A 25917-nucleotide genomic window follows, 5' to 3' on the forward strand; every position below is an offset into this window, starting at 1 on the left:
GACTTTTATCAAATTGAGACGCTAAAACACTTTGGTGGTCTAGTATACCAAACCAAAGTCATAGCTCCTTCTAAGTTTATAAATTAAAATGAAATCTGCTAAATTAGTTGCTATGGGAACAAAAAATGTTTTTCTGTTACATATTAATTAATCATTAATTTGATAAATGAGTTTACTGTATAGTAAAATATATTGATTTTATGAGAATATATATGCCTGATATTGCTGCTTGATTTTGTATCTCATTAAGGTTTTCATATTTATTGCTAAAAAACTCTTCAGAACAACTAATGTATCTAACAGATTGTTTTTTTTAATTTGTTATACCCCAAATAATCACAATCCTTGTATAGTAATTAAAGCAAGATCACACCTTTGAAGCAGTTTATGTTTTATCTCCAAAATGAATAAAGAAGGTGATAACACTGTAGTAAACTTTGCAATAAACTCAATCAGGTAAAGCAAATTTTCTATGCCTTTTTCCTATCATTTTTATTCCTTTAGTTAGCAGTGCAGCAGGGCTACCTGTACATAGCAAGTATCATAGAGAAAAGGAAAGGAGACTAATGATTCACTCTTTATACACCTAGGTATTTCCCATCATGATTCAGCTCTGAGGATATTATCAGGAACTGTCTGTAAAATGTTAAGTCATTAGACACTTTTTCAGGTTCTTTTATTGCTCAGGTTATATTGCTAAAGCTGAAATAAGGAAGAAAGGCTGCAATAAAAGTAGGACACAGGAACATATTGGTTTGCTTGTGCTTTGGTTATCCTGAGGTAAAAGGGACAGACAAGAGCATTTATTACACCTACCAAGATAGCCTGAAAAGCCTGTATATGAGATAGGATGGTGCAGACCTCCCACAGCCAGGCTCAGATTTTACGTTTCCACGCCTCCTCCAGCCTGAAGCACAGGCGGATGACAGTCCCCTCCAGGCCAAACACATAGTCCCGGGAGTGGTGGAGGAGATGCAGGTCCAGCACCAGGTAGCACTGAAGGTGCGTGGGGCAGGGCCGGATTAAAGGAGCCCCGGGGCCCCCACCACTTTCATTTTTAAAAGGGGCCCCGACCAGTTTCCCACAGCTGAGCTGAGTCGCTGACTGTCTCTGTGTGTGATGCGCAGCATCACATATAGAGTCTAGGATGTCAGCTATGTCAGTTATGCTATCACTGGACGAGATCGCCGATGCACTGTTTCGGTGGCAGCAGGTTGTGATGGGACGCCAGCGGTGAGTGTTGACATCACGCTGTAGGCATCTGATCACTACATGCATTGGCGATCTCCCCCAGCGATGGCAGCTGTGTCTTCTGTAGCCGGCAACTGCCCGAAAACCGAGGAAGAGCCTGCAGCATCGTGGGATCACTGGAAGGGAAGGTGAGGTAAGTATAAAGTTTATTACTTTGCGGCAGCCGACAGCCTATATACTACAGGGGCTGGCTGGCTATATACTTCGAAAAACATTATTGGAAGGGCCCCCACCAGTTTGTGCCCAGGGGCCCCCACCCACCTTTATCCGGCCCTGGTGTGGGGTGTTAAAGGTGATGAGGCCACCGAGTCTGTGCACTGAAAGCCCACCCGAGCTCCCTCAGCCGTCACTCCTCCTCCCCGGAGCACGGCACTGCAGGATCCCCACCATTTACACAAGCCCACAAAGCACCAGCAGTGATCCCTGGCCCATGTTCTGCTGCACCATCTGAAAATAGCGATGCTGAGCTGCCAGGGCCTCGGGATTCCTCTGCCACACAGCATGCGGTACAGGCTGGCCAGGGAGCTGCACTATCCCACGAACTGAGGAGGGAACTGGGTCCTAGGAAGAGGAGCTTGAGTACAGCGAGGATATTTTCTTCAGATCCACGCTTGTTGTCAAAGAATGTAACCCCCCCTCCTCAGGACAGTGCCCTGACAGCAAGCAGAGATCCTGAAAAGTAAAGGTTAATCAGTGTGCAGTGATTAACCTCTTACATACCATGGCGGGTTTTGCTTTAATTACTTTGCATTGCCCGAAGGGTTAAAAATCAGTCTCATTAAAACTTTGAATATGACAAATTCAAAAATTTGTTTTTTTTTCATAAATAAACACAAAACATATCCACCAAAATTTACTACTATCATGCAGTAGAATGTATCACGATAAAACAATTTCAAAATCATTTTGGTAAGTTAAAGTGTTCAAAAGTTCTAACCATGTAAATTTTGGACTACAAATAAAGAGGCCGAGCCTTAACATACTATTACTGCCTGAAAATTTAGAACACTTTAAAACTGCAAAACTTTATTAATTATTTGCTAAAACTGAGGCCACTCTTCAGCCACAAAATTTAATAAAACAGGCAATTCAGTGGGTGTTGAAAGGTAGATTCAGGGGAACCCCTATTTTTCACGGTCCCAATCAATGTTATCCACCCTATCTCCCACTGAGTGAAGTGTGTCACGCAATCATGCAGTCTAGTTTGATCAATTATTGATCACTGCAATGTGTCTCGTATCGAACACACTACTAAGGTGCTAGTCACACAAATCATGCACTCATTCCTATATGCTTCCTCCGCCTTACGCGTTTCAACGCTCCCAGATTGGAAGCACATCATCAGAGGCTTATAGAGTAGATCATAGGATTTTGTATTACACTAACACCCTATTGTTTGTGCGTGCATTTGTCAACAGGCTCCGGCACTATTGAGGGAGCGCGCGGATTATATAGAGAAACGCCACGCCCTCTCATGGGGAAGTACCAATCGCGGCGTCTCCATCTGGAAGAGGGCTCGTCCTAGCGCGACCAATCATGTCACAACAAGGACTCGCATAACCTGTCCATTCTTGTAACAGGATTCTTGACTCGCGGAATACTAATATCCACAGTACCTGTCGGGACCCACCACATCAAGATCGGATCCAGGTATCGTGGCGATCAACAAGTTAATGTAAAGTCCCCACGGCAGGTTAAAACATATAAAGGTTCAAAAGAGGGATCGTATCGCGGTTCCTCACTTAACATACAAGGCATTGCTGAAGTAGAGATATAGGAAGAGATCCCTGCGAGAAATCACTCACTTGTACAGTTATGTAGTCAGATAATTAGGGTTAGAGGGTATCCTACATATGATTGCAATGGGCCAAGCACTAAAGCACATGAATTGGCCCTACCAGAATATAGAATGTATATATCTAGGCAACACATTGATATACATTTATCCAGAGCGGGAACATGAGATAAAGTGAAACACACTAGTCCCTAAAGAGGGATGACAAGATCATCTCAGTTTGATCATTAAGTCTGAAATGAAAGAACTAGGCAGCTAAGCCACATCGGTGGATTATAGAAAGCAACTATAACTAATTTGATCATTCAGACCCGACAGTTTTTCTGTTGCCAGGATGTCCCCAGAAGGTGGTCCAAGATGACTGTGGACCAACTTATCCCGAAGATTTTGACCTCTTCTATATGTAATTTGGGGAACATCACCAATCTGATCTCCTACATCAGGGTCTAATTTAAGGATCTTCCAATGTGTCGCCAAGATGTCCCTCACTGATTGGTATTGAGAATCATAGGTCCCTATGATTCATGTGGTAGTTTTTGAACAGTCTCTGATTTTGGGTGTAAGAAGATCATCCCGGTTGCTTATGATTGCAGCTTGATGCGTATCTTTCAGGACCTTATCAGAATATCCTCTATCCTGAAATCTGGATCTCAGATCTGAAACTGCCGATAAGTATTCCGACATATCGGAGCAATTTCTCCTCACCCGAAGATATTGTCCCTTGGGTATGCCACTTTTGAGTGGTTTCGGATGCCAACTGCTCCATGAAAGAAGGGAATTTGTTGCTGTCGATTTTCTATATATCTTAGTACTCAGCCTACCTGATTCAGTTTTTGTAATAGATAGGTCTAGAAAGGCGATGGTTTTACTTGAATCTCCAAGGTAAGATATAGACCAATCTGGTTTGAATTAAAAGTCGCAACAAACTCCTTAAATAGATCTTGAGGTCCCTTCCATATAATCAAGACATCGTCTATGAATCTAATCCACAAAAGGATATGCGATGCGAAATGCTCCATATTGTCTTGGAAGACGATCTCCTTCTCCCACCAGCCCAGGAAGAGGTTAGCATTTGTGGGAGCACACGAGCTCCCCATAGCAACCCCCCTGAGCTGGTGGTAGAATCTGCCATTAAAGGTGAAAAAATTGTGCTCAAGCACGAATTTTAACCCCTTCCCGCGGGCCGAGCCCTCTCCATAGCCGGTAAGTCTTTGCTGCATATTGCAGCAAAGGCTTACCGGTAACACTCGCGATCGGTGCTAGCACCGATCGCGGGTGCTTTCACCGCGATCACCTCCGGCAATGCTGCCGGAGGCTTCAAAAAGATGGCGCCGCATGGGCGCCGCCATCTTGGCGCGGATCTTCGCTCCCCGATGACGTCACGGGGAGCGGTGATCCGTTGCCATGACAGCATCGGGCCTCACGAAGGCCCGAAGCTGTCTCGTTTTAACCTATTCATTACAATGTGCTATCAGCACATTGTAATGAATGAGGAGTAAAATCCCCATATACTGCCATATTGCAGTATGGCTGTATATGGTAGGATCGATCAGACAACCTAGGGTTAAAGTACCCTAGGGAGTCTGAAAAATAGTTAAAGTAAAAGTAAAAAAAAGTTTAAAAAAAAAAAATTATATTAAAAAAACCTAAAAATTCAAATCACCCCCCTTTCCCTAGAACTGATATTAATATTAATAAACAGTAAAAATCATAAACACATTAGGTATCACCGCGTCCGAAAATGTCCGATCTATCAAAATATAATAACGGTTTTTCACTGCGTTTAACCCCGTAACGGAAAATAGCGTCCAAAGTCAAAAATGACATTTTTTTGCCATTTTGGAAAATATAAAAAAATTAATAAAAAGTGATCAAAAGGTAGCACAGTCCTAACAATGATAGCAATGAAAACGCCATCAAAAGTCGCAAAAAATGACACCACCCACAGCTTCATACACCAAAGTATGAAAAAGTTATTAGCGCCAGAAGATGACAAAATCAAAAAAAAATTTTTGTACAGGAGGTTTTAATTTTTTTAAATGTATGAAAACATTATAAAACCTGTACAAATGTGGTATCGCTGTGATCGTAGCAACCCAAAGAATAAAGTAGACCTGTCATTTGGGGCACACAGTGAAAGCTGTAAAATCCAAGCCCACAAGAAAACGTCGCAAATGTGTTTTTTCACCATTTTCACTGCATTTGGAATTTTTTTCCCGCTTCCCAGTACGCGCCATGGAACATTAAATACCGTCACTACGAAGTGCAATTTGTTACGCAGAAAATAAGCCATAACAGAGCTCTTTATGTGGAAAAATAAAAAAGTTATAGATTTTTGAAGGTGGGGTGTGAAAAATGGAAGTGAAAAAACTAAAAAAGGCCAAGTCGTTAAGGGGTTAAGAGGAATAACGTGAACTCGTTGTGTTCTCTAAATTGAGTCCCCCTAGTTTTAAGGAAAGTGCTCACAGCATGGTACCCGATATCATGGGGTATAGAACTATACAGAGCTTCAACATCCAAAGATGCTAAAAGGGTTTCTGAGTCAACCACTATACCCTCAATTCGTTTCAACACGTCCATGGCCGGCGCCAGCACCCGGCTTACCCGGGCAAGTGCCGGGGCCCCAGAAGTCCCAGAGGGGCCCACAGCACAAACTGGCAACATAAGTAAGCTCAATTACATCGGCATACTTCGCCGATGTAATTGAGATAAGCGCCGTACTCACAGTGCCGGCGCGGCTGACAAGGGGCGGCACCGCAAGTGGACCACTACACAATATAAATGCATCGGCGCTGCCGATGTATTTCTGCTGCGGAGCGTCTAATACTGTGCAGGACGCTGCCGGCGTGATGACGTCACGCCGCCAGCGTCCCTGCTGCTGCACGACAGACACTGCTGTCACTCGGAAGATGTAGAAGATGTGTGCAACGCTTCAGGTAAGTTAGCGTTTATTATTTTTAGCTGGTCACTAATAATGTGTTTTTTATTAATTCATGGAGCCTGTCTGGGGGCTATATTAATTAATGGAGGGTGGTGTGTGTGTGCGTGGGGGGAGGTATATAAATTAATGGAGCCTGGGGGGGAGGAGGGGGGGTGTATATAAATGAATGGAGTCTGGGGGGGGTGTATGTAAATGAATGGAGCCTGGGGGGGGGGTGTATATTAATAATGGAGCCTGGGGGGGGGGTGGAATATTGGAGCCTGGTGGGTATATTTATTACTGTATTCTGGCTGGGGAGGGGTGTATATTAATTAATGGTGCCTGACTGGGGGGGTGTATATTAATATTCGTATCTTAAGGTTTTGCGTTTTTAATGCCACCACATGAGTTCACTGCTAAGGGGCCCAGTGAGGCACTGTCGCCCAGGGGCCCACTGAAACCTGGAGCCGGCCCTGAACACGTCCATAGTGTCTCTTACGTACGATGATAGTGTTAGCACATAAGGACGGAGAATACGGTCCACATACAGACTGGCATTTTGTGTGACTCTGTCAATGCCAGACACAATCAGGCGTCCCTTAAGGGGATTGCATCCCTTATGGACCTTAGGGAGGCTATAAAATGTCGCAATCTTTGGATGTTGTGGTTTGAGGAAGTCCATTTCCACTTCACTGATAAAACTAAGGGATCTAGCTTCATCAAGGATGTGTATAAGGGCTTTTGTAAAGGTAGGAGTTGGGTTCTCATCCAATACGTGATAGCAGGCCCCATCCCTCAGGATATTTTTACACATGCCTATGTATTGTTCCCTGTTTAGGATAACCAAGTTTCCCCCCTTGTCTGAGGGCTTGATGACTATCGAATCATCACTCATCAAGCTGTGGATACATTGATGCTCTTCCTTACTGATGTTTGTGTATGGACCCTGTTTGAGGTCATCAAGAGTTTTTAAATCCTCCATAACCAAACTCAGGAACACATCTAGTGGGGAGTCATTACTCACAGGGGGGAATTTCCTTGATGGTCTCTTCAGGTCAGTGAAAGGGCCTTCACCCAGATTTTGTTCGTTTTCATTAATAAGCTCAAGGCATTCAAGATCATTCTGTTCCAGCACAAGTTCATAACATTTTCTCCTATCGTTTTGAACGAAGAATTGTTTCCACTTTAATTTTCTAATGAATAACTGTAGGTCCTTGACCCAGTTAAATCTATCAAACATTGGCGTCGGTACAAATGAAAGCCCAAGTCCCAATACCCTCCTCTCCATCGATGTTAGTTCTCTATGGGACAGATTGATGATCTGTAACATGTTATTAGATTGGAGCTGGGAGGTTGCAAAGCTGGACTTTTTCATTATTTGGGTTGATTCTGCCTGACCATATAGTCTGAAATCGGAGGATCTCTGGCTAAAAAACCGCCTCTGGCTTTTCTTCTTGAGCCACGTCCTCTTCCCCTCTGTCCCCCTCTATTTGTGGAGAAATCAGTACCGCCTCTGTTGGTTTGATATTGGTACTGTTTACCTGGGGCTGATGTGACTCTTCTCTGAGAGTCACTATCTGAGACTTCACAATCAGAGGACGAGGGATCTAATTCGGAATCGGGATCACCACTGCGTGGGTTCGGAACATTGAAAATATTGCCCTCCTTAAAATCCTGGGTATTTTTTTCTCATAGTCATTATTACCCGAGGATTTTTTGGCAGCTTCAATGCTCCCTTTTAGTTTTTTTGAGGTAATGTCCAAATGTACTAACTGGTTGCTTCTTGAAGGGTTAATTAAATTAACAAAAATATTTACATTTCTGTTTCTTTTCTGTCAAGATTAGGTGCAGAGGGTACATTCATGAGAAAAAAATAACATTTTTTATTTTATCAATTGGCTGCAATGAAACAAATTTCTGTACCCACTGTAGTAGGTACTGCACATTTAAATACATCATCCCTAGAATTCACAGGCATAGGCTAAATAGAATAATGATAGGTCAATCAGCCGTAAAGGTCTGATCCCCTAGAATTGCCCAACTAGGCCACCCACTGAGTCTGGACACTGTCTAGCTTGCTTCTAGTATGCTGTGATTGAGTGCATATGAAAAATGTATTATACGTGCACATAACCAGCATACGGATAACAGTGACGCCGTGCTATAAATGGTGAATTCCTCTATTTGTGTCGGTTTGTAACATTTGTTATCTTGAATAAAAGTTAGGTTTTAAAAGCTAACACTTAATATACATGCCATATTCTAGTACTGGGTTAACCAATAGACATGCAACTGCGACTAACCCACAGCAAATACTACCTGTGTGTTGTCAACTTTAAGGTCTGTTCACATTTAAGCTGGCAATCCTGTCTGCCCCAGACAGCAAACCTTTTAGTATCTAGGTCACTCCACAGGTGTCCTAGTCCAGGGACATGGTGGCCTCTCCAGACGCTCTCTATTCAGTTCGGCTAGACTCAGTTGTGAGGGGAGCCCCTAAGTAGTGTAGATTCGTGCCGTGTTAGCCATGTAGAGCAACTTCAAACTGAGTATATTTGATGGTGAGCTTTCGAATACTAGTTCTCTTCATCATAAATGATGTTATGCATGAAACAGAAAATTCACAGCATTTTATACACACTAGACCGTGATGATCAAAGGATATTAAAAAAAACTTTAAAACAACACATTGATAAATACAGGGACATCTTATTTACGCAGGACTGCAATAAACACACTAAAAACCTGTGAGGCATGACAAGAGAGCCCTGGCTGCCGGAAGGACAGGAGAACAGGGACTAGGAATATTTCTTTTAGTCCTGTATCTTTATGCAGAATTGGTTGGAGTGCCTTGGCAATATGACGTAGGATCTCCAGTTGTGGGCTGTAAGTGACTACTAAGGGTACTCTTGACTCCTGTTAGGTCTCCTCATATGTGAGTAAATGGTCTCTGTTGATGGCTGCTGCTTTTCTTATTTGGTTGTCAGTCACTTTTGGACTGTAGCCCAACTGGTGAAATTCAGCCCTGAGCTCCAGGAGGTGTTTTTCCAGGTCTGTCTTGTGTGAATAGATACGGTTGTAGCATATAGCCTGGCTGTATATGATAGACTGTCTGGTATTTTTGGGGTGGAAGCGGTTATTTCTCAGGTAGGCTGTTCGGTCTGTTGGTTTATGGAATATTGTTGTGGTTAAGCATCTGTCTTTAATTTGTATTGTGGTATCCAGAAAATGTACCTCCTTATCTGAATAGCTTAGATTCAGATTGATGGTGGGGTGAAAGTTGTTAGAGACTTCATGGAATTGAAGCAGGGCCTCCTCACCTGCAGTCCAGATGATCAGAATGTCATCAATATAATGAAGGTAGATCATGCTTTGTGGTGCATGTAGATAAGTAAGCACCTTCCAGTTCAGCCATGAAAAGATTGGCATACTGTGGTGCACACCATGAACCTATTGATGTTCTCATAAACTGTAGGTACAGATCATCTCCAAATGAGAAATAGTTGTGGGTGAGCACAAATTGTATGAGCTCTGTGACTAGTTCTGTTGGTAGGGTGTGCTTTTTCTTGTGTGCCCGGCATGCTGCTATTCCATCTTTATGGGGGATGTTAGTGTATAGAGATTCCACATCCATGGTGGCCAGAATTGTACCATAAGGAAGTGGGCATACAGTCTTGAGCTTATTTAACCCCTTAACGCTCTGCGCCGTAGCTCTACGGCGCAGAGGTATAAGGGATGTATGAAGAGGGCTCACGGGCTGAGTCCTCTTCATACAGAGGTGGGGGTTTTTGCATTTTGCACAAAACCCCCACCGCTAATAACCGCGGTCGGTGCTTGCACCGATCGCGGCTATTAACCCTCTAAACGCCGCCCGCAAAGTCGCGGGCGGCGTTTAAAAGACGGCGGCGCGCGGGCGCCGCCATCTTTTTTTCGATCGCCACGCCCCGAACGTCATCGGGGGGCGGCGATCGGTTACCATGGTAGCCTCGTGTCTTCTCTTGACACGAGGCTACATGGTTTATGCAGGTTCGTTACAATGAGCCAGTGGCTCATTGTAATGTAAGACCTGCAAAAACGCCATATATTGCAATACTGTAGTATTGCAGTATATGGTAGGAGCGATCTGACCATCTAGGGTTAATGTACCCTAGATGGTCTAAAAAATAGTGAAAAAAAAAAGAAAAAAAAAAGTTTAAAAAATAAAAAAAATTAATAAAATATTAAAAGTTCAAATCACCCCCCTTTCCCTAGAACGGATATAAAACATAACAAACAGTAAAAATCACAGACATATTAGGTATCGCCGCGTCCCAAAATGCCCGATCTATCAAAATATAAAAACGGTTACGGCCGGCGGTGACCTCCGAGGCGGGAAATGGCGCCCAAATGTCCGAAATGCGACTTTTACACCTTTTTACATAACATAAAAAATGAAATAAAAAATGATCAAAATGTCGCACAGACCTCAAAATGGTAGCAATGAAAACGTTGCCTCATTTCGCAAAAAATGACCCCTCACACATTTCCGTGCGCCAAAGTATGAAAAAGTTATTAGCGTCAGAAGATAGCAAAAAAATTTTTTTCTTTTTTGTACACATTCGTTTAATTTTTGAAAATGTATTAAAACACAATAAAACCTATATAAATTTGGTATCACCGCGATCGCACCGAACCAAAGAATAAAGTAGGCGTGTTATTTGGAGCGAAGAGTGAAAGTCGTAAAAACTGAGCCCACAAGAACGTGACGTACGTGCGGTTTTTTTTCAATTTTTCCACATTTGGAATTTTTTTTCAGCTTCACAGTACACGGCATGTTAAAATAAATAACATTACGGGAAAGTAAAATTTGTTACGCACAAAATAAGCCCTCACACAGGTCTGTACACGTAAAAATGAAAAAGTTATGGATTTTTGAAGTTGGAGAGCGAGAAATTAGCCGAAAAACCCTCCGTCCTTAAGGGGTTAAAAGGTCAGAAGTGTCCTGGATGTAGCTAGGAGTACTTCTGACCATGGGTTTTAGGATATTTTCCACCCAACCTAAGATGCTTTCCGTCAAGGTGCCAATGCCAGAAATAACAGGCCTTCCTGGATTGCCATCTTTGTGTATCTTGGGGAGCATATAGAAACAGCCTGGCCTGGGATCCTCTGGGATGAGAAGGTTGACCATGTGTTGCATATCAGTTGAAAACTTCTTGGTCATATCAATTAGTTGATTCTTGTAGGCCTCTGTGGGGTCACTTTCAAGTTTACTATAATGAATGGGGTTGGACAGCTGTCTGTTTGCTTCCTTGATAAAGCCAGAAGTATTTGTTAGGACAATTGCACCCCCTTTGTCTGCAGGTTTTATGATGATATCTGGGTTTGCTTTCAATTATCTAATAGCCTTTGTTCCCATAGGGTTAGGTTATTGACTTGTTTTTTTCTTTTCTCCAGGGTTTTAGTTTTCACTTTTCTTCTAAAACGGTCAATGTATGTATCCAGTGTTGATTTGGTTCCTGATTTGGGGTCCAGGTAGATCTTTTTGTTGGGTTGCTGTTGAACTGTCCTGTCTCCAAATCTGTGCTGTCAGGAAAGTCTATGTCATGGAAAAATTCTCTGAGTCTTATTTTTCAAAAGAATTCCTCCATGTCATTGCAGAGTTTAATTTTGTCCACAGATCTTGCAGGGCAGAAGGACAGACCTTTGGAGAGAACTGACATTTCATGTTTGTCAGGTTTATAGGAGGAAAGGTTCACAACACTGCTCTGGTGAACTGGCTGAGCACTTGTGCCTGTGGTGATGGAGATTTTTGTCTTACTATGGAGCTTCTTCTTTTTTTGTTGTTGATCATCATATCCTGAAGTTTATGGTAATATAATTGGAGTTTGTCCTTCATCACGTTCACGTTCACGTTCACTGTGTCACGTTCCAGTAGTGTCTTAAGGACATGTATTTCCTCCTGTATTTTTCTCTTGTTGTTATAAAGAATCTTAATTATGTCTTTCAGATGTCCGTATGCACAGCTGTTCTTCAAAGCAACTCTTGGAAGTTTTACGGGTAGGGTTGCGTAGTGTGATGCCTTCCAGGATGAGTCCTTAATTTTTGCATTTTGAAAAATTAAGTCGATGCTTAACTGTGCAAACTTTATAAGCTGGGTTTTCAGTTCCATTCTTCCAAGTTCCTAGTAGTGTAGATTTGTACCATGTTAGCCATCTAGAGCAGAAGAAGAGTGAAGATATCAGGTGATACCTTTTTGAAGCTAACTGAATATATTTGATGGTGAGCTTTCAAGAATACTAGTTCACATCACTTCAGAGCAGTAGCTGCAGTCAGCACTATGCTCAGCAAGGCCAGTGAGTTGATCCTAGATCACCCAGTTACTGTGCAAACCTCACATGACTTGCACAATGTCCTCACGCAAGTACAGCCCAAGTATCTGAGCATGGCCAGACAGCTCAGACTCCTGAATCCTGCCAATCTGTTGCCAGCCTTACAGGATTCAGAAGGGGGGGGGGGGTAGAGGGTCCCCATGTTTTGCCCATGTTACTGGGTTCCCATGTTTTTCCCATGTTACAGATAAGTAACTGTTTAACCCAGATGTTTTTTGTAGATAGCTCTAAGTCTGCAGGAGAAGATGGACGGTTCTACACTTAATATGCAGTGATCAGTGGCAAAAAAAGTGGTACTTATGAATCTGTGCTTGTGTGCATTGATCTCTTTTCAGCTGGCCAGAAGCTTTTCTTGTGATCAAGGCTACTGCCTGAGCCACAGCCAAGAAGCTGGTGAGTGAGATTTTCTGCAGGTTTGGACTCCAAGAGGCCATAAAGTTTGATCACGGAATCAACTTTACTGGACATGTAATTACTGAAACCGTGTCCCATCTGGACAGCAGGAGTGGAGGATTTTATTGCCTTGTTAAAGAACCAGCCAGACAACAATCCTGTGAACTTTGAAAACTCAGTTATGTGATTTGAGTATGCAGACCTGTAACCCTTGAGTAACTGGCCTCCCGGGAATCTGGTGAAACCTTAAAAAGTCCAGCAGGTGAGGGTTTAGCCCACCTGAAGTACTTGGACTTTGAGGAGGTTGCTTGAGGAGGTTACAGGTCATTCAAGACTCAAAAGGAGGGAAATGTGAGAGATATCATATTTCTCTCCAGACGCCAAATGGTCTTGTCATTCAATGCCATCTTGTGATTCAGACACCATCTTGTGTAATCTGCCCAGAGATAATTTGTCCTTGCTGCTGTTTTCCTTCTTCTCTGCAGTGTCTGCTTATCATGTTTTGACAGTACATTGAGTACATTAAGATCCTGTTCCTGTGAGAACAGGCAGGGTCGCCCCTGCCGTGAGGCGAGATGAAAATCTCGCTTCAGGCGGCAGAATGCGGGTCCCTGTAAAGGGCGGCGAAATTTGCCGCTCTAAAGTGGGCGATTCGGCCGTCCAGTAACGCCCGAATCGCCCACCAGCTAAATAAATCGCGCCTGTGTCTTAAAGATTTTTATGCGGAGCGACGCCGCACCTTTCCGGCTGCTGCGTCGCTCCGTTCTAAGCAGTGACATAGGCATCATGACATCACGCTGCCTGTGTCACTGTGCGGAGCCGTGGCTCACAGAAGAGCCACATGAAGACTGGAGCCGCGCGTCGAGGAAGCAGCTGCCTGCAGGTGAGTATGATTTTATTATTTTTCATGTACTTTAATTAGCCAATTAGTTGGCTAATAAGTGTGTGGGGAGGTGTCATGTTATACTGGGAGGGGGGGAGGTACTGTATGTATTATATGGGACTACAAAAATGTTTAATACTGGGGGGGGTGCTATATATATCATATGGGGCCATAGTTATTTTATACTGGGGGGGAATGATGGAACGCTATGTATTTTATATGGGGCTATAATTATTTTATACTGGGGGGTATGCTATATATATATTATTTGGGGCTATGATTGCTTTATACTGGGGGGGATGCTATATATATTATTTGGGGCTATAATTATTTTATACTGGGGGGGAATGCTATATATATTATTTGGGGCTATAATTATTTTATACTAGGGGGGGTGCTGTATATATTATATTGGGCCATAATTATTTTATACTGGGGGGATGCTATATATATTATTTGGGGCTATAATTATTTTATACTGGGGGGGATTCAGTATATATTATATGGGGTCATAATCATTTTATACTGGGGGGTGCTGTATATATTATATATTACTATATCACTAAGCTAGGGGGATGTATATAGGATACACTATATTACTAAGCTGGGAGGGGGCTGTATATGGGATACAGTATATTATTAAGCTGGGAGGGCTGTATATGGGATACAGTATATTACTAAGCTGGGGGGGCTGTATATTGGGTACAGTATATTACTTAGCTGCAGGGGCTGTATATGGGATACAGTATATTACTAAGCTGGGGCATGTATATGGGATACAGTATATTACTAAGCTGGGAGGCTGTATATGGGATACAGTATATTACTAAGCTGGGAGGGGATGTATATGGGATACAGTATATTACTAAGCTGAGGGGGCAGTATATGGGATACAGTATATTACTAAGCTGCGGGATGTATATGGGATACAGTATATTACTAAGCTGGGAGGCTGTATATGGGATACAGTATATTACTAAGCTGGGAGGGGATGTATATGGGATACAGTATATTACTAAGCTGGGGGGGCTGTATATTGGGTACAGTATATTACTTAGCTGCAGGGGCTGTATATGGGATACAGTATATTACTAAGCTGGGGCATGTATATGGGATACAGTATATTACTAAGCTGGGAGGCTGTATATGGGATACAGTATATTACTAAGCTGGGAGGGGATGTATATGGGATACAGTATATTACTAAGCTGAGGGGGCAGTATATGGGATACAGTATATTACTAAGCTGCGGGATGTATATGGGATACAGTATATTACTAAGCTGGGAGGCTGTATATGGGATACAGTATATTACTAAGCTGGGAGGGGATGTATATGGGATACAGTATATTACTAAGCTGGGGGGGCAGTATATGGGATACAGTATATTACTAAGCTGGGAGGGGGCTGTATATGGGATACAGTATATTACTAAGCTGGTGGGGCAGTATATGGGATACAGTATATTACTAAGCTGGGGGGCTGTATATGGGATACAGTATATTACTAAGCTGGGAGGGGGCTGTATCTGGGATACAGTATATTACTAAGCTGGTGGGGCTGTATATCGGGTACAGTATATTACTAAGCTGGGAGGGGACTGTATATGTGGGGCAAGATTGTATTTAAGCTGTAGGGGATCTGTATATGGGAGCTGTATATAATTTAATTGGGTGGTAAATAACGAAGCCTTTACATATATGAGAGCAGGGCTATATAAAAATGTTGGGGGGGGGGGTTTGTATTAATAAGTTGGGGGTTTTGTATATTGATTGGTGCTTAGCATGCTATTATTCCAGTAGAATATATATATATATATATATACACTCACTGGCCACTTTATTAGGTACACCTGTACAACTGCTCGTTAACACATAATTTCTAATCAGCCAATCACATGGCGGCAACTCAGTGCATTTAGGCATGTAGACATGGTCAAGACAATCTCCTGCAGTTCAAACCGAGCATCAGTATGGGGAAGAAAGGTGATTTGAGTGCCTTTGAACGTGGCATGGTTGTTGGTGCCAGAAGGGCTGGTCTGAGTATTTCAGAAACTGCTGATCTACTGGGATTTTCACGCACAACCATCTCTAGGGTTTACAGAGAATGGTCCGAAAAAGAAAAAACATCCAGTGAGTGGCAGTTCTGTGGGCGGAAATGCCTTGTTGATGCCAGAGGTCAGAGGAGAATGGGCAGACTGGTTTGAGCTGATAGAAAGGCAACAGTGACTCAAATCGCCACCCGTTACAACCAAGGTAGGCAGAAGAGCATCTCTGAACGCACAGTACGTCGAACTTTGAGGCAGATGGGCTACAGCAGCAGAAGACCACACCGGGTGCCACTCCTTTCAGCTAAGAACAGGAAACTGGGGCTACAATTTGCACAAGCTCATCGAAATTGGACAGCAGAAGATTGGAAAAACGTTGCCTGGTCGGATGAGTCTCGATTTCTGCTGCGACATTCGGATGGTAGGGTCAGAATTTGGCGTCAACAACATGAAAGCATGGATCCATCCTCCCTTGTATCAACAGTTCAGGCTGGTGGTGGTGGTGTCATGGTGTGGGGAATATTTTCTTGGCACTCTTTGGGCCCCCTGGTACCAATTGAGCATCGTTGCAACGCCACAGCCTACCTGAGTATTGTTGCTGACCATGTCCATCCCTTTATGACCACAATGTACCCAACATCTGATGGCTACTTTCAGCAGGATAATGCGCCATGCCCTGTGATGACGCCACGACGAGCGATGACGTCATCGAGTTGTGCATCTTATTTACAGTGCCACGTGGCCATCATCTGGCCACGTCACACTGACAGTTTTGCTGAAGTTATAGTACTCGAGCCGCCGTTCCAGCCGCATAGAGTACTATTACAGCTACTGTAATTACTTGTAATTACTTCTACTAACCAAAGGTTACATCTTTTATTTTAAACTATTTGAATACATGTTTATACGCTTGCAGTTTTATTGATAATGTTTTGTAGTGTATATAATGTGTACCTAATGAAGAGGAGAGGCTGTTCCGAAACATGTAGTCTAACTAATTGCAATATAATAAATGTGCTCAGTCTCTCTACTTCTGGTTACTATTTGCTGTTAAGCCTGCTCTTGCATTTCCCTTTATGCATTGTTTCCCCTTCTTTTTCACATACTGGGATTCAGAGGCTGCAGCAGCCTTCATTTTCGTTCACACATTGCTCGTTCAAACTAAATCATTATAACTTTTGAGGCAGTTTTAGCTATGTTAATGCTATGTGAACACATTTGTTAATATTGCGTTAACACATGCGTTCATTAAAGATATTAAGAGCTATGTAATCAGGCAATTCTCCTCTTTTCAGCTGTTCTGATGCGTTTGAAAACACATGCGTGTGGGCGCACCCTTAGCTTCTGGAATGCCATTTATATTTTTGTGTCTAATGCACTACATAACAAGGTGTGAATTTTTATCTCCTGTTCAGCTCATCCTCTAAGATTGAGATGCACTGTGTGTTTTTCAGTTTTTTTGGCTCCAAATTATCCAATATTATAGGGATACAGTGTAATATGTCTTCTTAGCAGACCCTCCTCTTCAGTCAGCAGTCATAGGAGCAATCATTGACAGCCTACAGTACAATGATTTTATGATGATGATGATGTTCAAGCAGTTTTCTTGCTGTTTCCCTGTCCATATATGGATAGTCACATCACTTGAGCACACCCAATGTTTCCATATAAGTGATGTTGGTTATGGATGCCATACAATGGCATATGTCTTACATGGGCTTTTATAGTTTATTAAAACAGAAGTAACCAGCAGGATGAAATATATCAGTGCTATTCTATTCTTTAATTGCCACAGTGTACTGATGTATACTGACCAGACAGAGGGCAAAAGTTTACTCTTTTGGCCTCTGTTTAACAGTAGAAGTGTATGGACACATTTTTCATGAACATCAGGAGCTTTCCTGGCGTAAACATTAAAAATGTTAAAAGAACAAAACTCGAGACGACCCTAAATTTTCTTTTTACTTTGTCTTATCTGACTTGCGGCTAGTGCAGGTCATCACACAGTACTCTATTGCCCTGCTCAGCTGCAGCCAGCTACATCCCTGAAGTTATCTAAAATTCTGGTTGTTAAACATCTTTCGGGATCATGTTCGTAAGAAATTATTAAGACAACCCTTCCTTTTCACAGCTGCTAAAACGTATTTTCCCAAGGGAATCATCCTCCTCTCTTTCTCTCACACAATGTGACCTTGAAATGATACAATTTTTATGAAGCATATTATTCAAAGTTCTGAGCTTTCTTTCACCAAGCTCAAACCAAAGAGCATGTGAAAAAGCAGGTGTAGTTTTCTGTAGGTTTCATTTATAATGGTTACTTTGCTTAGCAAGTTCTTGTATAATAAATGTGTGATCATGGCAACTCAAATACACATGGTCTAGGATTATATAGATGTACAAAGGGAAGATTGCAAAAATGTTAAGTATAGTGTGAAGCAAAACCTGTAGACTGCTAAATATCTAAATGTTACATTACGTTGACTCCAAGTGTGATCAGTCCATTTCTTCATTCTGTCCCAAAGCCAAGTGTGTTAACATGCAGTCCACTTTCAGAAAATCTAGAAAAACATGCGGTTAAAGATCCAGTGTAATGTCTGCCTTCAGGAGAATCTATAGCAAATAAGCTCACAGAAACCCCTCCAAAAATGTAAAAACATTGTAGCCCCTGAAGAGGTGAGAAACCAATTAACCATCCCTTAGTCAAGAGACCACTATGCCACAGTCAGGTGTGCCTTAGGGGTTTTAACACCGTTACAAGCCATTTTTATTGATTTCCTAATGGCAGACTCTAATAGAGGTTGTTAGGATAAACCCAAATGCACTATAATTACCAAAGCAAACAGTCCTGAAGACAACTAATAGCAGGCCCCATAATTTAGGAAAATTTGTACAAATACACACATCTTAATCTTGCAACTGATCACATTCATAACAAATATGCTCCATTCATAAATGTATCCAGAATCTGTGTATACAGTACATGGGATTAAATTGTGGGCCACAAATACTGCATACATATTCATACACACAAATGAGTATGCCGAAGTACCCTGTAGACACATTCAGACATTATATAATCTATATGTACTGTTCACCCAAGGAGAAACGGAACCAATTTATTTCTGTATATACTGCACTTTACTTTGTACTTTATTCAGCCCCGTTATATGCTGTGATTGGTAAAACACTCTGTTGTAACTGTTAAGCTATACTACATAAAGTTATTACTTAACAAAAAAATAGTGTCATATCAGGCAGATATAGTGCATCTAAAACAATTGATTTTCTTAGGTATACTTTGAAATTACTTAAAAACACACTGAGGGGCATTTATTATTGGCTTTCCTGCGTTTCTCGGTTCCCAACATTTATTTTGGCACAATTTTTGGTCACAATAAGACCAACTAAAAGGTGGTCTACCGAGTTCTATTTCATCCTCCTAAATGTGGAGTCAGTTTAGACTCTTTTTGGTTGTGCGTCAATTTATGAAACCCTTGCACCAAAAATTAACTTCACTGGCAAAATTACAGTACTATTTTTGTGCCACCATAACGAGCCCTGGGATACTATTAATGAATGTTCCAACTGTGTTGTCTGTAGATCAAATTTCAAAACTGCTGATTTTATATTCTACACATAATCTGACCCACATTTATTAAAGTTTATGTGCCAGTATTATCTCGTGGTTGCACTGTGTCTGCCACACCACATAATTCTGAACTTACAGGGACGTTCTGGTGGCGATTAGGACTGTGAGTCACCTTTATTACAGCGGCTCAACAGAATTGCGTCGCATGCTCTACATTAAAGGTGCACACAAACAGTGCAGGGGGCGCCAGATTATTGAAGACTGTGCATGTTTTTCATAATTTTAAAGTATACCTAATAAAATCAATTGTTTTATAAATATAGTTGCCTGTTTTTTTCATCAGTTATTTGTTTCTCTGGTGTTAGGCCTTGTATATCAAGCAGATATTTTTTGCCGACTCTTGTAATACAAATACTATACACAGTTCTAACCAATGCAGAAGGGACGTTATGTGGACTGCGCTTGTCCTGTATTTTATTGTGCATTGGTGGTGGAACAATTTTCAATATTTTTAGATTGAGGTGTTATATAATTTCACTCACATTTTGGTAATATATGTTTTTCTTTTGTCGGGTTGTATTGATTTTTATCCATCCACCTATATCTAACTTTTTGCCCAAGAAAAATATAGTGTTTAAGAGTTCCACATTGTAAATGTTTCTATGTCTTGTGTATGCCAACAACTTTGGTTCTACCCTAAGGGCCGTTCCACAGCATGTCAGTTCAGTCCTGGTTTGCAGCGTTTGGGCCGTGCGATATGGGCAGCATGCGTTGCGAGTTCATCGCATCACACTCTCAAGTGTGGAACGGCCCTAAGACTTGAATGTGATTGAAAATTCTGATTCTCTACTTGGTTTACTGCTTATACCTAAGGACCTTTGAAATACTAATAAGGAAAGAAGAATATGGCCACTTGATTTTAAGGCATTCTGACATCTTTATGCGTGAATAGGGTATAAAGAGGATAGAAATATTTTAACAGCAATGTTATACAGTTCATTTTGCAACAAACTTTAGTTGCAACATATTTATTGTCTACTACCAGAATTATACGATAGACTTCCTGCTAGCAAACGGATTGCAGAAACTCCCAACAGACCTGTGGATCAAGTTGTTTTTATGCTCTATACTGCTTATTGATAAATGTAGGGAAAAAGAACATGATAAGAATCCGATTTTGTTTGTTTTATATCAAAAAACTAAAAATATTTTGACATTTTATGACATAAAACTGTGGCTAATGTGCACATCAAACTTAAACTGTATGTTTTATGGCGAGGAATGGAGTATGTTTGTATGAAGCCACACCTGTGTGCTGCAATATCAAGAAGCAATGGAGAAGAAATCCTCAATGTTTATGGGATTTGATAGAGTTTAGGTGAACCAGTCACCAAGAAAATGCAGTCTGATGTGCAAGCAACATGTTATAGAGTAGCTGGAACTGAGCAGATTCGCTCAGTGGGTCCAGTAAATCTGGTCTCATCTTAGATACAGCGGCCATGTTCCCTGACCATTGTCAAGTTAATGTCATGATTCAAACTTCATTTTATGTAACCTGTTTGCGTGACTGTCAGCTAATACCCTTTGACATTTAATGAGAAGCCAGTCTGTCCTTGATTATATTATGATTCTGGAGTCCACTTATCTTCTTCTTAGTATAAACAATATCTGTGTACAAGGTCTCTGAGAACTGAGCACAATTAATTAACTTTTTTCCCAGAATGTGCTGATGTCCAATAGAATCTAAGTGCCTTATCTCCTTTCATACAACACCCAAAATGCTGATTTCTCTGTATTAAAATACAGCTGGGGTTTTTTGAAATAAACGGTTGGATTTGAGTGCATCGGAAGACCGGACTGTGTTTTTCTTTTACTCTGTCATCTCACTGCCGGCAGCTATCTCATCCTCCCTCAAAGGGTTAATTAGGACTCACCTTACAAAAGTCAAGAGGGCTGTTGGGGCCCTGCATAAAAATCCCTATCAGCAAGGCATGTGTGAAGAAATAGTGCTTACTGTGTTTCTTTCTCACTGAAAAAGTCCATTGACTAATAACATGCCGATGTGAAAAACACTCATCTGAATAGGTGGTGTACCATACATATTTTAAACAAACAGCACAATGCTGCATTACATGCAGTAAACCATGTGGTAGTCAGATAGTTTTTCACCCTTTGGACTGTAGTTCACCAGGATCTGTGAAAAGAAGATTCCAGGCTGATGTAAATTTTTGCAACATTTGTGAGTAGTCAGCCTAACTTGTATTTTCTGTGTTTCTGCTCTTTCAATGCTGAGAAATTGGGAATATCCAGTATTACCAGTATTTCCTGCTGTGGAAGGATGGGAGTATGCAGTGGAGAGCAGCAGGGATTGGGGACCATGGGAACAGTAGTGGTGCGAGATCAGTGAAGGTGAGTATAAGTATTATCATACTTTTATTTATTTTTTTCAGCTAATTTTTAACCCGTTGACCCAGTCTGTAAATTGCCTATTTTGTATTGTAAGTATATCTATACATTGCATACAGGGACGAGGGCCCACCAGTGAAATTGATTATGGGGGCCCACCTAATGCTACATGGAAATGCTACCTGTATATTCTAAAGCTGCGTTTATACAATGCATTTTCTTGTGTTTTGCAAGGGACAGCAAATGCTTCAGGCAAAACACATCCCAAAACACAACAGTATTAATGATAGTAAAAACATAAATGTATTTTGAGATGTGCTTTTCCCAATGTATTTGCAATGTATTTTTAAACACAATGCAAACACATGTAAACACAGCCTACAAAAAATTCCATAAGCTTAATTATGGTATTCAACATGTCAGCCTCTGTATCAGATGTAATGTCTATATATCATACTGGAAAGGTTCCTTAGCAGCATGAATCTGCCTCACGTGACACGCGTTTATGAGGTTGGTCACTTTACCTCATATTTTTTTTGTAATGTGTGTGTCAGTGTGGGGAGGGGGGGTGCAGGATGTTTGCCAATATGAGTAATTTGCTAATATATCTATTAAAAGTTCTGCTCTTCTTTTTTGATATGTAAAGTGAAGCTGCCTGTCTTTACCTCATCAGCCAGACATTTCTGACCATAAAATGGCTGCAGATGGAGGGTCATATGATATTATTTAGTCCACTAACAATTGCCCTGCCTGGAACTTATGATAGTATTCATGAACATAAGATCAAGGTCCTGGCAGGGGGATTGTTCATGGACAGATATAGATCACATGACCCTCCATCTGCAGCCATTTTATGGTCTGGTGGATGAATTAAAAGACAGGAGGCTTCACTTTACATATCAATAAAGTAGGACAGAACTATTAATAGATGTATATTGGTAAATTATCTAATATTCTGTCCCTCACACTTACACACACATTACAAAAAACATGAGGTAAAGTGGCCAACCCCTTCAAGAATATGGATATCAATATGCCACCTATCACTGACATTAGATCTTTACCACACAGTCTCTCTACAGTAGAATATTGACCACAATTACTAATGATAATTAAACAGGTTTGTGCCTAGAAGGTCTTAAGCTGTTTGACAATATACTGCCAGTGGTTTATAAGGACAATTGCCGATGACAGGTTTCCTTTAATGAGGGACACTGTACCCGTGATAAAGGTAAATATAGTGGGTGCACTCCTTGGAAGCTGACTGCATGATCCCAAAATAAAAGAGAATAGCACTTCCACAAATGATCCTTTATATAACCCACAGCATGCAAAGTTTCAGTTCACAACTGGAACACAGACCAGTAGTCAAAGTTATAGTCAAAGCCAAAAAACAAAGCCCGTAAAACATTTCTGTGTCACATCCACCTATTTTATTTTTTACATTTTCCAGTTCTTTGTTGACATATTAAGAAAACAAGAAAACAAGCTCTCATAAGGCACTTGGTGCCACCAAGAAAACAAGCTCTCATAGGGCACTGTACATAAAAAGAAAGGTTTTGGCTTTTGGAAGGTAGAGAAGATAAAAAAAAGGAAAGATGCTACGAATTTAAGCAAATTGTAGCTATGTTTGTCATGTGTCTTTTTGGGCTGTTTAAACATAAAAGAATACATCATTTTGGATTGTATAGTGGTGGCCCTAATTTCATTGTACATACTTGATATGGTTAGTGGTTAAAAATGTATATTTTTTGCAGTCATTTCATACTTTCATACATATTGGGGCAGATTTATCAAGTGTCTGAAAGTCAGAATATTTCTAGTTGCCCATGGAAACCAATCACGGCTCAGCTTTCATTTTACCAGCGCTCATGATTATTTTAAAGGGGAGCTGTGATTGGTTGCCATGGGCAACTAGAAATATTCTGACTTTCAGACACTTGATAAATCTGCCCCATTGTCTATATTTTAGCTCAGGCCACTACTGTATTGGCATCTCTTCACAGAAGTCCTAGAACTTTTCTATAAGACTATAAGGAAGAATATATATGTGCATACATTTGGGACTAACAGTATTTTTACTTCCACATAAACTAAGTGTTATAAATTAATATAGAATCCATGGACTATCAGAACTTACTGTCTTTGTGTGCAGGCCAGTCACTAAATTCAATTTTATGGTCTTCAAATTCAGTATTTGTATAGGCAAATAAGTAACGAATAATCTCAGCTCTTCCTCTGAAATTGAAATAGGTCAGCTTGTAGTTCGGCATGGTTTAATCCTGAAATAGAAGAAATGGGTAACTGTAAAAGTACCTGACTACTTACTTGTTACTTCACATATAATATATGAGATAGTGGGAGTCACATATCAATAATATTGTCCTAGAGTAAGGATGGTTGATACTAGCAAAATCATAGCTGGCCTTAGGTTGGTTGTAACCCTATGTAGTATACACCCAATGGTGTTTTACCATATAGCAGTAATACAACTATATCCAATGATGCAGTCCCCAAATATCACTTATCAATCAATATAGTAAAAAAGGTAGGCCCCTGGAAATATATCTCTAGGCAATTAGTGTATAGCCCTGGAAACAAAAGGCAAGACTGTCCAAGCCACAGACATTGGCGTAAATAGGAGCTGCTCTAAGTCTTGCAGGATCCATATAAACCACGGCCATGTGCTTGAGCCCATAGAAAAAAATGTGTCCATAAGCTATTACTTACATCAATTGTTGGTAAGGTACCCATATTGTTGCTTAATTTTAGAAAGATGAGATGGATCTTTTATTAATGCTACTTTCACATATAATTAAATTGTTGATTTATCTTTTTTTATTAATTATTTTAACAAGCGGTTGAAGGGGTGTTTTTATAGTGTTTAATATACAGGTTAGGTGACATTTTATATTCCCTTTTGGAGTTTTTGTGTGTGTTTATTTTTGTAACTTTTTTAATTAAAAAAGAGTTTTACTCTTATTTTTTATTTTTTTCTCATTTTAATGAACTTTATTGTGAGTATAGACTGCCAGTTTTTGTTGACAGGCAATCTATTGGGCATGTTGAAATAAGCATTCGTTTATGGTAGCCCGGCCATGACAACCATCTGCAACTCATGGGCGCCTCCTCCTTCCTTTTACCGTTTAAATTGTTAAATTACATTGATCAGTGTTTATTGGAGAAAGAGCCTAACAGTCAGTCAGGTCAAGTTTCCTGCAATGATATTGTTGTTTACTTGATATAAGTTTGTGTGTATCGCTCAGGCATGGAAAAACATTGGAGTAAATTTATCACACTTAGTGCCTCCATTCTCCAGAAACCACAGGATCAGGAAGCAGGAGTGGCTAGATAGGTGGGCAGCTGCGCTGTGCTGTGCCCACAAGGTGCAGGCACGGGATAGGAACACACATGCTGGGCCACTTAGGCACCAGCCACACTGCTTTCACACTCCTCTACACCCATTTGGTATGGAGTTGCAATTCCAGGCTTATCCCAGGAATAACACTTATATCAGGGGTTGTACCCCAGGAATCTGGAGTACAAGCCCTGATAAATGTGCCCCTTGGTATGATTTTTGCAGTGATGTTAAGGTCAGAAGGGTTTTTGAGGGGTACTATAGTTGTGTCAGAAAAGCAATGGCAATGGCACATGTATCAAACTTTCTGCTTGCCATTATCTTTAACTGTTGAGACATTTCATGGTGCATGTGCTCATTTGCAAATTTTTTGTGCCTAAAACAGCCTTCCAAATTTCTCAAAGTCCTTCAAAGTTCTCCGTTGTCTAGTTTTCTGCAGTCTTCCCTGAGTTATCAAACCAAAACAGATTGACAAAGCCAGACATATGATACATGTGCTCCAGTGACCTTTCTCTGTAACTTTGTGGTGTTGCATTTTTTCTGGTTCCTAAACATTTCTCAGTAATACCACTAAAAGGAGTTGGCCACTCTTTAACTCTTTAAATTGCCTATGTGCCTTTGCTGCCTTAATAATAATCCCTGAGGCTGCCTTTATTGCTGTATTCAGACTCTGTGCACTCTGTATAGACATTTAAACAAATATCCTACACTGGTAAATAGGAGGGACCTGCAGCAGGAGATTATGACTCATCCTCCCCTCCTCCCCTTTCCCTGTGTATATCAGTGGGATGGACGGAGAGAAAATAGACACACTGGATGCTGCCATTATGAATGGTGTCACGGGTGCTCCTGCAACCCACCTCCCAGGTTGCAGGCGCACCCGTGTCCCTCTCCGATGCCCCAGACCCCG

At 41.1% G+C, this 25917-nt stretch overlaps 1 protein-coding gene across 1 annotated transcript in view; it reads right to left on the reverse strand.

The window, feature by feature from the left end:
- Positions 1–25917, reverse strand: part of HPGDS (hematopoietic prostaglandin D synthase) — a 58551-nt gene that overhangs the window by 16605 nt on the left and 16029 nt on the right. Inside the window, exon 2 of the mRNA XM_072117860.1 lies at positions 23790–23931. Coding sequence (XP_071973961.1) covers positions 23790–23922 — 133 coding nt within the window. The 5' untranslated portion in view covers positions 23923–23931. The remainder of the gene's footprint in view (positions 1–23789; positions 23932–25917) is intronic.

This window comes from Engystomops pustulosus, chromosome 1 (genome assembly GCF_040894005.1).
Source record: "Engystomops pustulosus chromosome 1, aEngPut4.maternal, whole genome shotgun sequence".
Taxonomy (NCBI): Eukaryota; Metazoa; Chordata; class Amphibia; order Anura; family Leptodactylidae; genus Engystomops; species Engystomops pustulosus.